This window comes from Lycorma delicatula, chromosome 3 (assembly GCF_047948215.1).
Source record: "Lycorma delicatula isolate Av1 chromosome 3, ASM4794821v1, whole genome shotgun sequence".
Taxonomy (NCBI): Eukaryota; Metazoa; Arthropoda; class Insecta; order Hemiptera; family Fulgoridae; genus Lycorma; species Lycorma delicatula.
Window position 1 is genome coordinate 138,113,965 of NC_134457.1, and position 14,180 is coordinate 138,128,144.

At 34.3% G+C, this 14,180-nt stretch overlaps 1 protein-coding gene across 1 annotated transcript; it reads left to right on the forward strand.

The window, feature by feature from the left end:
* Positions 1 to 897: 897 nt before the first annotated feature.
* Positions 898 to 13,284, forward strand: LOC142320986 (membrane protein FAM174A). Its single transcript, XM_075358985.1, has 2 exons — positions 898 to 1,430; positions 11,929 to 13,284. Exons 1-2 carry the CDS (start codon positions 1,090 to 1,092, stop codon positions 12,077 to 12,079), a joined length of 492 nt encoding a protein of 163 aa, XP_075215100.1. The 5' UTR covers positions 898 to 1,089; the 3' UTR covers positions 12,080 to 13,284.
* Positions 13,285 to 14,180: the final 896 nt, after the last annotated feature.

The window sequence follows — 14,180 nt, forward strand, 5'->3', positions numbered from 1 at the left end:
AATTTATGAATGTGTTTTTGCCTAACATAGAATATAAGAAAAATTATATATATATTGTTCTATTACCATGGAACTACAGATTTATTTTTGAAAATACCTGCTGGACACAAATTGATTGTCAAGTATTTAAAAACATTTTTTTTTTGTAAAAGTTTAAATCTCATTTTGTCTTTTCTGATCAAAAAATGAAATGGTACTAATAAGATGGAGTGAGAGGAGAGCTGTCTGAAATCAGAATGAACATTTCAAGATGTGTTAAATGTATCCTTATTGTATTGCACAAACAGTATATAAGTGAATCTACTTAACTTTTATTATCTTACAATAATAAACTTTTATTATCTTACGATAATAAAAGTAAGGAGTGAAAAAAATTCATAAAAAGGTTTTCAGAAATATTTTCAGTGTTTGAAGCTAAAATGTAACTACTATCTTAAATGTAATACATAATCTTTTTAATGTAAAACACTTAGTTAAATTCATCTATGGTAATTTATCCGAACCTTTATTTTAAAATAACCTTACTGAGGCTAGTAGTAAAGTTATAAATTAAATTGTAATACATTCTGATGGAGTAAAATAAAATAATTGTTACAGTAAAAATTATTCATTGTTACATTAGGACAATGAAATAGCTCTTTGGCGCGAGTGGTAGCGTCTCGGCCTTTCATCCGGAGGTCCCGGGTTCGAATCCCAGTCAGGCATGGCATTTTCACACATGCTACAAATCATACACCTCATCCTCTGAAGCAATATGAAACGGTGGACCCCGGAGGTTGGACAATGAAACAAAATTGAGCAACTTTTTAAGAAAATGAGTTGTTTCATACGAAGAGTTCAAAAGCGATCTAATAACTAAATGCTAATCGCGAATCAGAATTCTAGTTAGAACGCCGTATCAGCTGATTGTTAACTTGCTGATCTTTTTTAAGCATCGTAAGTGTGTTCTATTATACGGTAGATGATACTAACAGTAAGCGAAATAAATATGATAATTTAAGTGTTTCGGTGAAATAGTTACTGTTGCTTTTATTTTTTTTTAATAATGGTTACCATATTTTTATACAAATCGTAGGTGTGCGTCAAAATATGCCGGACTTAAAAATGTTCCTTAACTTTTATATTCAACTATTTTTATTATTAATCTTTAGTTCCTATGTCTGTGACAGTCAAAAAGATACATCAAATTCTGATGATTTAAATCGGACACGTAGAAAAGAAAACGTTTACGTTGAAAACAAAAGTAATAAAAATGTGGAATTACCAAAGATGTCAACAGTGTTAAACAGTTCTGTAAATGAAAACGATTTAAAAAATTCTATCCCTGTGTGGTCCAGTAAGGTTAATTCTACTACTGTTATGGAGGGATTTTTCATATTTGCTGGATTAAGTGTAGCAGTTGTGCTGTACTTTACTGTTAAAGCTATCAGGTATGGTTGTACTTGACAAAATTGAGGTACCAATACTTTAAATAGCTCCAGAATGTTGTGTTTTATATATTATAATATGGCTTATGTCATATTAATGATATGAGTTACTTTGAGATTCATATTTCATGTTGAATATCTTAATTATAAAACATTCTATTATTTATAAATTCATTCTAGTATTTATAGATATAGTATGATATATATTGCGCTTCTGCCCTAGGATTGTGCAGAATTGATACCTTTTGAACCTAACCGTCACTCTTGTTTACATTTATTTTTTCATGAGAGTGATTAATTTTCATTGTGCATTGGGATTCTGTTAAGTATGAATTATGCTTCTTGCAGCTTGCGTTCTGGTTTAGTTGGGACTATCATGTGGTCATATATAGCCATTTTATTTCAAGATAACTATTTAACAAAATAGTCCATAATTATCAAAGTATAATTTTTTCATATTTTTGATGGAACATTTGACCTCTGATAATGTATAATAATAATAATAATAATATTTTGCTTTGTTTAATTGAAATACTAAAGGTTAATCCATCTGACCTTGATATTGTCCGATGGAACTTACTGTTTTATCTGTAGTAATTGTTATTTGTAACATTGAAACTGTATATGTTATGTTAATGTATTATTTTATTTAAGAACATTTTAATGGTTTTACTGGAAGTAATAAAATAATGTCACATTCTGAACTTGTTGATTGGGAGGATATGGTTGATGATGTGTAGCATTTTTTGTTATGCAAATATGTAGTGAAATATCTTCTTTAATTGACAAACATGGCCCTGAAGACTATGGTAAGTTGATTTCCTCATTATAGAAACTTAAAAATGCAAATAAACTGTCATTTGCATTTAATTGATACGATTTACCCTTGGGAACTACAAAAGTTGACAACTTATTGCTTCAAGAAAAATTGTATAATAAAAAAAACAAAAAAAACTTATATTTAGAATTTGAGACAAGATTTTTAAATCTTGAAGTCAATATTTTGGTACTAAATAGACTCATTGATAATTATAAAGTTGAAAATTTGTAGGATACAAAAACAACTCAAAGAAAATCTCAGATTATAATGATTTTGTGACAAAGCATTAATGTTGATTTAGAAGGTGATCATAGCCTGGATAGACACTTTGAGAAACTAAGAAATCCCTTGATGCCAAAGGAATTATTACCCTCCAGTGAAATAAAACTTAATAAATCTATTCTACACAGAAGTGATACAACAAATAATAAATCTGACAATGGTCAAATGAAATCCAGATACATCATATTTGGAGTTAATATTGGTTGATCGCTTGCTGGTACAACTTCAAAGATCTGTCGGTCTTGTTTTTCTTCCACCCTCTGGCTACATATACTTTGGTACACCCATGGACTGCAGTATTCATGCCCTGCTGCAAAATAAGGGATAACTCTTAAATAAGAGGGATTTCTTGTTTGTAATCGGTGTTATAACATTGGTTACTGGGTACATTGGACTCTTACTTTTTGTCCTCATTATTTATTGATCCAACAGGAATTACAGTAATATCTTGTACTTTTATTGATAACTTCTGTGTTATTCTTGACTTGGGAAGACTATTTTAATATTGCCTTTTCAGTTACTAAAAAGAAATATTTATTTACTCGGCACTACAGGCTGATGTGACTTTTGGACTCTTGAACATAGCCCTGCCCTCTATATTGATCCTCTGCCTGTCATCTCCAATTGAAAATGCCAAGCATCCTCAATTCACATTCCACCTCATCCATCCATCTATTTCTTCTTCTATTGTACATCATTTTCTTCCGTATCCTCCTTGTCATACTCTCCCATTTTCGCCACATGATACACCCATCTAATTCTTCCTGATTTAATGAACCTTACAATATCTTCATTTTCCAGTAAGTTAGTAATTTTAGCATTATTTTTCATTCTTCACTCTCCATTGTGATAGATTGGCCCAGTGATTCTACTTATTCTTGCTTACAAAAATTCTCAGCTTTGATGTGTCATTCACTATTAGCACCCATGTATCAAAACCATAACATACCACATATAATTTCATTTTACTTGCTGTTGATAAGAGGTGTGATTTAAATAACTTCATGCTGGCATAAAAAGTTCTGTTATCCGTCATTTTCTTTCCATATCATCTGACACTTCTACACTACTACCCATCAGTATACCTAAAAACACAACTCTCAACATGATTGAAAATATAATCTATTTCTATATCGTCATCTATTTTCTGATAGGATTCTTGCTGTACTCTGGATGTTTTCTCAAAATGCCTTTCAACAAAATTACCCATTTTCATCCTCAAATATGTTTCATCAAAGGTAATCATGACCATCTTTAACAAGTTTTAATGGTATACCATATCTTTCAAGTGCTTCCATTACCTTGCTTCTTTAAATATTATCAAAGGCTCCTTCGTAATCAATAAAGAGCAGGAGCATGACAATATGATATTCCCTACATTTTCCCATTACTTGCCTTATTGTGAAGATCTGGTTCACTGTATTCCACTCTCTTCTAAAACCATACTTATAATCACTGAGAATTGCTTCTATAAGTGGAGTATACATTTGTAATAAAATATTTGTAAAGAGCTTATATACTATATTAAGGAAGAAGACACCCCTATAATTATTACATACAATCTTATCACCCCTTTTAAAAACCAGGCAGATCAAACTTTCTTCCATTCATCAGGCATCTTTTCGTTTCTTCAAGCCTCCAATATCAGTTTATAAATGTCCTGCTTTAATACATCTCTTCCATATTTAATCAGCTTACTTATTACACCATCCTCCCAGGTGATTATTATTTTTTAATATTGATATTTCATTTTCATATTCATTTCTGGTTGAGCCGTTACAACAACCATTTCATTGCTTAATGCCATTACCATCACCACCCTACACAAATCCATTTACTCCCATCCCTTCTCTTCTATTATGACTACTGATTGTGGTATAACTGTTATTAAGTTGTTTTCCTTTGGATCTTCTCTCTGATGGGGAGTCTTATTCTTTAAGACTTTGGGGGTTGGCGTCCCCACGGCCCTAGCCTCTACAGCTTTTCTTTCCACTACACACTGAGCTGCAGAGTACTTTACATTACACACATACACTACTTCAAGAACACTACACAAATTATAACATATACCCTTACACTAATACACAACATCTTACAATGTCTCTTGTTACACTTACATGTGGTGTTGTTGCGACACCTTTCAAAATGCAACCATAATCCAAGGTGGAAACTATCCTGTCAATGGCTGGGATGCTTCTTCATATAGAGAGTCTCAAATGATGTCCTTGGGGCATCTGGGTGAGTCTAGTTGTATTTCAGTATGTGTGCACTCTGCTAGAGTAATTCATTATATCGTTGGTACTTGTGGGAACTGTATGTCAATTCTACTTATAAATTTTTCAGTGGTTGTTGGTTCACCTGAAAAAACCAACAAACTCAGAGTCGCAAGCCAACATTGTCAGCTGAAGATTTAGCTAGCAGGAGGCAAGAATGTTACAGAGGTGGTGAAATAATCCTGTATAAGGTTTCTTGTAGTGAGTTACAGTGAGGAAGGTAAATCTTTTGGTAAAGTTTCTCCTGTCCTGATAAATAAGACTAGTGTAATAGTGTAACAATTTGCGAATCTCTGAAATCCATCAAAAAGCTAAGGAGTGTTGCCCTGCTTATTGAAGCAGATAATCAGGAACAATGCCGAAAACTGTTATCCGTTTAATATATAGGCAAAGATGGAGTGGTAATGTAGCCCAATAAGGTGTTGAATTTCAGCAAGGGGTTACCTCATGCCGTGACTTGACTCATGTTGAGTTATCTGAAATTACATATGAGTTATCATACAGTTAGTTACATCAGTGCACAGGATTATGAAAAGGGAGAACAGTATTGATGTACCAACATCCTCGCTGATTCTAATCTTTTCAAATCGAATGTACTAGAAAAAATAAAAATAGTATTTTTGTCCAACCTATATACCTAACTGCAGAAGCCGCTTTCTGTGTCAAGGTTTTGGCCACAACAGAGATGGTTGCACAAAAGAACAAGTTTGTGTGTGTTGCGGCGATATTGTACATGGTACCACATGTGCTGAGGTAGAAAAATGTGCCAATTGTAAATTACCACACTTGGCAGGATCTTGAGAATGCCCCATTTACAAAAAAGGAAGCTATTTTGAAAATCTGTACTGAAGTTTCCTTTCCTGTGGTCTGACAGGTTATGAAAATCCCTCAGCATAAGGAATCCTGTTCAAACTGGAGTAAGTTATCTTCAGGCGCTCTCTACAAACAATATACAAAAAGAGAAAGTTCTCTTTTTAGTTCTTGCAAAGAACTGACTAAATTGGTAGAAGCATTATTGGACCAAGTGAAGTCCCTAATGGCTGCTGTTACAGCATTAAGTACTAATTTCTGCTAGAAAGTCTGGAAGTGGTTTACTGAAAACACCACCAAAGAACATTCCCGCTGCACCAACAACGCAGCAAACTAATAAGATCGCTATGAAGGGATCTACTAAAACGTCATTCGCCTGGTACGTCACCTAGTCATCTGTCTCTGGCCTTGTAGGATTCCAAGTCCCACCACCATTTCGAGGATGTGGAGGCCGAAGAAGTGCCTGAAAAAGTGAATCCTTTTTAAAATTTGTCAGTATTAAAAAAAAAAAAGAACTGGTTAGTATTTGATAAGTATTAATCTGCATGTTTATTTTTTTTGTATATTTGACAGGAAAAAGTTTATGTCTTCCGCAACACGAGGGCTGTTTTGCAATCGAGTGTTTCGGTGTGCTAAACGAAAATCTTGGCTAAATTACATCAAATCCAATTCTTGAACAACACCATCATCTGTTGTATGGTGAAAGGTTCGAACCATATGTAGATCATTATATTCACCGCAGCCGATTGGACTGCAAAGCAAGGGAGACCTTGTTACCATGACAGTTGATGTGACGAACACATTTGGAAGGTCATTCTGGACAGTTTCACTTACATCATTGTACTGTCTTGAGTGTGTGAGATATAGTTGCAGGCAAAAATATCCTGTTGGAGATTGAATTGAACATACCCTTTTCTTATAATTAGGTAAGGTGTGCCTTGAATAATTCTTGTGATACTTTCCCTGGAAATGATAATATCAGGCTCAGTATGTTATCACACCTCCCAGATAGTGCACTACAACAGCTTTTGTGTATCTATAATAAGATATTCTCTGACCAGGTGTTTGCAGTTTCTTGGTCAGAAGCACTGGTAATCCCTGCACCTAAAACTGCTAAAGATAAATCATGCCCCACAAGTTATTGTCCTACCTCCTTAACCAGTACTCTGTGCAAGGGGATGGAATGAATGGTAAACTGTTGTCTAGTGTGGTAACCTTAGAGAAATGCCCTAGTTGTCCCAGAACATGTGGTTTCTGCCCGGGTAGATCGTCTATTGCCCTGGAAAGTGCTATTTAAAATGCGTTTTTTATTTTGCCAACACCTGGTTGCTATATTTTTTAATTTGCAAAAGTCATAGGACACAGTATGGAGGAGAGGAATCCTATTCACTTCATGAGTGAGGTATACTAGGTAATCGCTTGCCCATCTCCTGCTTGCGGAGGAGGCTTTACAGCCTTGCGATTGAAGCATGGCAGCAAGAATGGTATGCCATGACTAAGGGAAGGTTCTTATATAGATTTGCACAGGATCTGGGGGGATGATAATGCCTTTCCTTCATTTTTAAGGGCAACTGGAGCTCAAATGCTCTCTAACCATGTAAATTTAAACCAATATTTGTTTCGGTTGCACCTGGCAGCTGATAAGCTGTGTGTCTGCGGGGAGGTCCAGTTGAACGAGAACATGATCAACTGCCCAGCTCTTGGGAGGGCCAGAAATCAGGCCACCCTGGAACTTTGAGGTCAGTGGGAAAATTGGCCACTCACAAGTGGCGAGACAGTGTGGTGAGAGCCACATTATCAAACCATGTGGGAGTTCCTTGATGTGGTTGCTTGTTTAACCGATTCAGTAGTTTACGTAAAGGAAAAGACTCCTACTGTCCAGTAGGAAGCTAACCAAGAGATATGGCTGGCTACCATCCACATTAATGCTCCAAACACTTAAATGGTGGACAGCTACTTGCTGGCATTCAGCGGCCTAGGCGTGGCAGCAAATTGCTGTCTTTGACGAGATAAATTTAATTATTGATAGTTATACATCTTCTAGTAGTTGACAGGGTGTGCCTACCCATTTTAGTGATATATGACAAGTGGGCAGTGGGACACGCAAGCGAGTGGTATATGGGTATGGTACCATGCTTATTCCGCTCACGCTTTAAGTTAGCTCTAGGAGCTAGTTAGGACACTGGTTCTAAACTGTTTCGAGGCTCAGTAGCCATTTGTGGCACATACATTCGTTCTTATGGTCTAGGGCGACTGAATGGGGTGGTGGCGGAAGAAATGCCAAGCAAACCTCAGGAAAGAACCTCAGGGAAGTATCGTGAATGTTACCTTGTTTGCCATAGCCATAAATAGTATAACAATCTGGGTGCAAAAACTTGTTATGTGTTCTTTAGTTGTAGATTTTTTTTAATTTACATTCTCTGTAGCTACAGATGAGAGGCTGATTCAAAACACAATAACCAGCTGAGAACTCTAGTGGAAATTTACCGGATTCTCTCTTTCCCTGGAAAAAATGAAGTGCATTTACTTTTCCTGGTCAAGGGAACATGTTGACCTTCAATTGTATTTACATAGATCCACTTGAGTCATGCATGTTGCGCTTCTACCGAGCTCTGGTATGTTCCTTGTTAGGCTGCATAGCTTATTTGTCAGTACAGGCCACTGTTCTAAGGATGCTCGATGCAGTCCATCATTTATTCATCTGTTTTGCTGAAACTCCAAGGTAAGTCTGTTGGTGGACAGTGGTGAACCATCTCTTTGGAATAGGCGGAAATAAATGATATGCTCCTAAGGCTCAGATTAAAGTGCAGCCAACTTATCCAACCTTTGATGCATTATTCTCCAACCGGCATGTTAATCAGTATCAAGAACAGCCGAAATCTTTACTGCCGAGATTATGGCTTCTGTTGTTAATTACTGCCTTGATCTTTGTCAGTATAATAAAAAGAACACAAATCCAGCTGTTTTGTGAAGCAAATTTTGTAATATAAATAGCATGAATCCTGATGTTACAGTTTATATGGATGGCTCTATAAACGTTAATTCTGTTTTGTTGTGCATTTTTAGTAGGCAACAGAACATACATGTTTGGCCTCCACAGCATCTCCAGTATTTTTTGTTTTGGAGCTATTTGCTATTAATAAGGGCTTTAATTATAATTAGCCCAACATTTCGACATGTACTTGTTTGCTCTGATTCCATGTTTGCCTTATAGGCAATTAGTGACATGTACTCCAGAGACTGTGTTGTTTTTGAGATTAAGTGTGTTATTTTGCAAATGACTAGATTTAATACAATAGTGAACGGCTACTGGATCCCCAGCCATATAGGAATTTCAGGCAATGAGCATACAGATATAGTGCGGCAAAAGAGGCTTGTTTTTAGTCTACTTTTACCAATTGTGTTGCTGCTAACAATTTTGTCTATTTCTTGAAGAGGGTAGTTCATGAGGAGTGGCAAAGTGAATGGGATGGTACCATGAACAATAAACTTTACCCAATTAAGAATACTGATCACTGTGTAGCTACTCATGCAGAAATAACCATAAAGAGGAGGTTATTGTGTGCTGTTTATGAGTAGGACATTCTAGGCTCACTCATGGATATCTGATGATGCAAACAAATGCACCCCTTTGTGCTGCTTGAGACTGCTCGTTGAGTGCATCACATCCTTGTGGATTGTATTTATTATGCGGCATTGCATCACAAATTTAACCTAGGGGCTTACATGCAAACTATTCTAGCAGATAATGAAATATTATCTTATGTTTTACGGTTTCTTAGGGCCATCTTTTTACATTCAGGTATTTGAATTACTGTAATGAGTTTCAGCTATTCATGCCAATTGCCTTAAAGCACATAGTTATTTTATTACTTTAATTAAGATATGTAATGTGATATATCTTGTTTATTACAACAAATTTATCGTGTCTGGGAGATGAAAACATGGTATTATTTTTCACACAGAAAAGAAAAAAAATCCACATCATCTTCCTCCTTCCTATTCAAAATCTTCTCAAAGTGTTCCTTGGTATATCTCTAAAACTCCATCATTATTGATAATATGTCCATATTTGTCATTACAACCCTCCATGCTTGGCTGATATCCTTTTCTAAACTAATCCACCTCCTTATAAAATCTTCAGCTTTGATTTCTACCACATAATACTTCCAGTTCTTCCACTTTCTTCGTTATTGTCTCTTGCATCTTGCTCCTCAATTTAGAATTTTCTCTTCTTCTCAATTCACAGTATTTTTTTTTCCTAATGATATTGCCACCTAAGCTTGAAGCTTGAGTGTTGGATATAGATATGGAATCTTGTAGCGTATTTATTATATTTATGTTCATTCCTAGCACTTCTCGTATCCCTTTGCATCATCCTTTGCCTAACCTTGTCTCTCTTCCTCACCATTGCCCCACACTCTCAGTCATATCAATTATCACCTTCTTCGTGCCGTCCTTGGTCTCCTAAGCCACCCTCTCTAAAACTTCCTTTACATTCCTCCACTCACTTTCCACATTTACCTCCTCCCCTGTGTCCTTGAATCACTTTGGCAAGCTCTTCGTCCAACCTCTCATGGTATCTTTCCTATCCTCTTCAACCTTCAACCTATCTACATTCCATTTGTGCCTCTTTATCCTTCTTTGTTTATGTATATTGGTCAGCATCAATCTAATTACAGCTCTAACCAAGAAATGGTTAGTATTGCAGTTCGATTCTCTCATCATTTGTACATCCAAAATCCCCAATATGTGTTTAGCTGCAACTAAGACATGGTCAGTCTGGTTGATCATTTCCAAACCTGGGACTTTCTAAGTCCCTAGGTATATCTTTTGAGGGAATCTTGTGCTCTTAATTATGATCCTGTTATATTCTGCACATTGTGCCAATATTATTTGACTTCTCATGCAGAGAATATCACCTGTAACAGACCTTACTGACGGTTTTTTCCTCACCTTAGCATTCAAGTTTCCCAGTACTGCCACTATGTTGTGTCTCTGACCTTATTCACCTTCCCTGCCAACACATCAATGAAAACCTTCTTTTTCTGCTCTTTTGTAGGAGCATACACAGACATTACAGTAAAATTTCTAAGTTTATTTTTCAGTCTAATTATCTGATTAACTATATACAACCTCTCTGGCTCTGGTTTGAAACAGCCTTCTTCTCACTTTTTTATTGATAAAGAAACCAGTGTCACCATAACCTTCTGTTATACAATATAGAGGAATCCTTTTTGTAAATTTGTCCACTACTGTGCCATCTCCTCTGCTGCAGTGCCACCATGTCCATCCTACAATGAATAAGCTCTGTTGCCACCTCCCTCATTCTCCCTGGTGCCAACATCATTGTCACATTCCATGTCGCCACTCTCTAGCCCATCCTTACTTCTTTTCTGTACTCCCCCATTCACATTCATATTTATAATTTGTTTAATTCTTAAATCCTGTTCATTCTGAGGCTTATTTCCTGGTTTTGTAACAATAGATGCATTACATGGTTGGGGATTTAGCCTGATGCAAGATCCCCAATCGAAGGACCAGGGGATGTTAGCTTGGAATTTCCTTTTCCATGGAGGTTTGCTTCTACCACACCTTATAGAGCACATCATACCCTGGATTTTCTTCAGATTTATTCCCTAGGCTCTTCCACCCTCTCTGTTGTTGGGAATTTCTCATCCACTTTCAAGATCGTTGTCCAGCTTTCACTAGGCAGGGACCCTATAATAGGGTGCCACAATGACACTATACAGCTTTTTTCATTTATTTCAATGTTGAAAATGGATTGGTTGAAATGATGATGGAAAAAATGCTGGACTTATTTGAATAAAACCAAAGACCAGCCAGTCTAGGAATAGGCATGGTAATCACTATACCAACTTGTTAAACTTAGCTGTTTTTTAATTAGTAATTTTATAACTGAGCAAAAGCTTTTAGGAAGTTGGGTAATTTTTTAACCCTGCTTTGGGAACAGTATATTATTGCTGCTTGATTAGTAGTATATTACTACTCACAAAAAAGGGAATTGTTTTTGTACAGTTTTTTTTAGTTTCTTCATTTAATTAAAATGTAAGATTACTTACTTAGTAATGTATTTAGGAACATGCAAATTCATAAGTAGCCCATATGGTATACCAAAGAATGGTATATACATTGTTTATGTGTACTTCTACATCAAAGTTGTAACATCAAGTTGACTGTTGATTCGAGATATAATATCCAAATTTTTTTCTTAAAATATCCATACATTACGTTCATTATTATTTTTGTTCATTTGTTGTTAATAATTTTTATTTTTATTGTTTCATTTGAAAAGGTTAAGAAGAAGAAGATGTAGAGTACGTAAATATGGATTATTAACAAATCGTGAGGATGTTGAAATGACACCACTGGGAGAAGAAGAGGATGATGAAGATTCTACTGTTTTTGATATTAATGATCATCCACATTCTTCCTCACGTCCATGACATGAAATTTTGGCTTAATATTTGTATTTACTGATACATCTGCTAAATGTCTTCATCATTATTCCTATGGTATATCATTTTTGTGTTAAAAGAGAAATGCATCATTTTGTTATTAGTGCTAGAATTTATTTTATTTTACACTTATTTATTTTATTGCCATAAATTTCAATAAATAATCTTGCTTTTTGAAAAAAAATAAAACATCCTGTATGTGTCAAACTGATACGTGATAATTTAGTAATAATGAATATTTAAAACATATTCTGGAAAAATAAATATTCTCTATTAATTTTAATAATTAATACATACAGTCATATAAGGTTTAATATTTATAATGGACAATTTTTATTTATTTGGGATGGTTTTTTTTGCTTTTCCCACTATTTAAATTCAGCTGTAAGTGATGTATTTTATACATAATAAGCCTTGTTTTTCTAAAGTCTGAGAATACATATAATATGATATTTGCATATAGCGGTATAGTATTCTGTATGAAAGCACAGAGAGAAGCTGTATGAATAAAAAATGTATTCCTTTGTAATTTGTACAGTTTAACATTGTTAGACTGATTGACTTGTTAAAATATTATATTCAGTTTATGATGAATATTGAATTATTATAATCAACATTTAATCTTAATGAAATTTGATTAAATTTTAATACTATTTCTGATGGAAATTTCATCTGAAGAAGAAAAGCCTGAAGAAAAACTTAAATATCTTCTCAGATGTTTATGAACATGATATGATTAGAAGTATACAGTTACGAATAGGAATTTGTAAATTGAGAATGTCTACTCATTGTTATGTGAAATAATCTTCCACAGTTTCAGTATATCTGACCTTCTTGTATTGTGAATTTATTAAAGTAGTCAGTTAAATATCAGTGGATCAATTTTTACTTGTGGTATTTCATCAGTAGCATTAGTTTTTTCTATCCTTTCATGATTTTTCTACAGTAGTGAATATTGATAGTAAAATGATTAAAATTGTTGTAGTATTGTATGTGGTTGGTAAAATTAAAACAATGTATACTTTTTCATGTCAATTTTTCTGTGTTCACTGTTTTTCTAGTTTCAGTCCTCCTTAACTAATTAGAGTGGATTTGATTATTGTGATGGGGAGGGAGTAAGTTATAAGAATGACAATAAAAATGAGTAATTTCTACATGCAATTGGTATCATCATAGTTTCAGATATATGTAGAGGAAAGGTCATAGAAATGTACATGTTATTCATTTAAATTAACATTATTTTAAAATATAATATAACATCTATATTAGAGTACAATTTTTAACTACTTCATTGGATATTGTAAATATCATAAGATACATTGGTAGAATGGAAACATAGTACATAGAACCTATGTATAATGAGGAAAATATAAAAATTTACACCCATAGATAATTGTAGATTATAGTAAGATACTCCATTCAGTGTTCAGTCCATTCCTGTTAAAATTCATGGTAGAAATTCATTCTTTGAATCAAAAGTATTTTTTTTATTCAAGGTTTTGGGTTTGAATGCTGATAGGCTTAACATTTCTCACCTGGTTAAACTTTCATAAACCCAACCCAAAACTTTTATTTGTTCATAAACCTGCAGCTATGAACATGAATAAATAATTTTTAATCTGGTACTAAGAATCTGTCTTAGAAAATTTATTAAAAAAATTTAGGGCCAAATATTTATGTCTGTTGTTTATTTTAGATAACCTAATATCTAACTAATCAAGTGTATTTGTTTTGTGATTGTTTCTTATTATTGTGACACTGAACCTCTGACAAGAGGTTCTTCTTTAAGATTAAACAGATAAAGCGTAGAATTTTTACAAGAATACAATGAAGGTATCCCTAGCACATCTTACAGCCTTCTTCTTCCATGACAGTTAAGACAACTCGTCCCACGGTAGAATCTGTAAAACATTGGAATTGTAAAAAAAATCATCTATAAAAGATAGTGTGAAAAATGCAAAATATGAATTGATCAGTAGGCCCATTATTATTATTAGAAAATCTCATGAACAATCTTGCAAAAAGCAGACTCTGTGGCGAATCCCATTTCAGATTTAATCAGCATAAAACCATAAAAATTAATCCAATT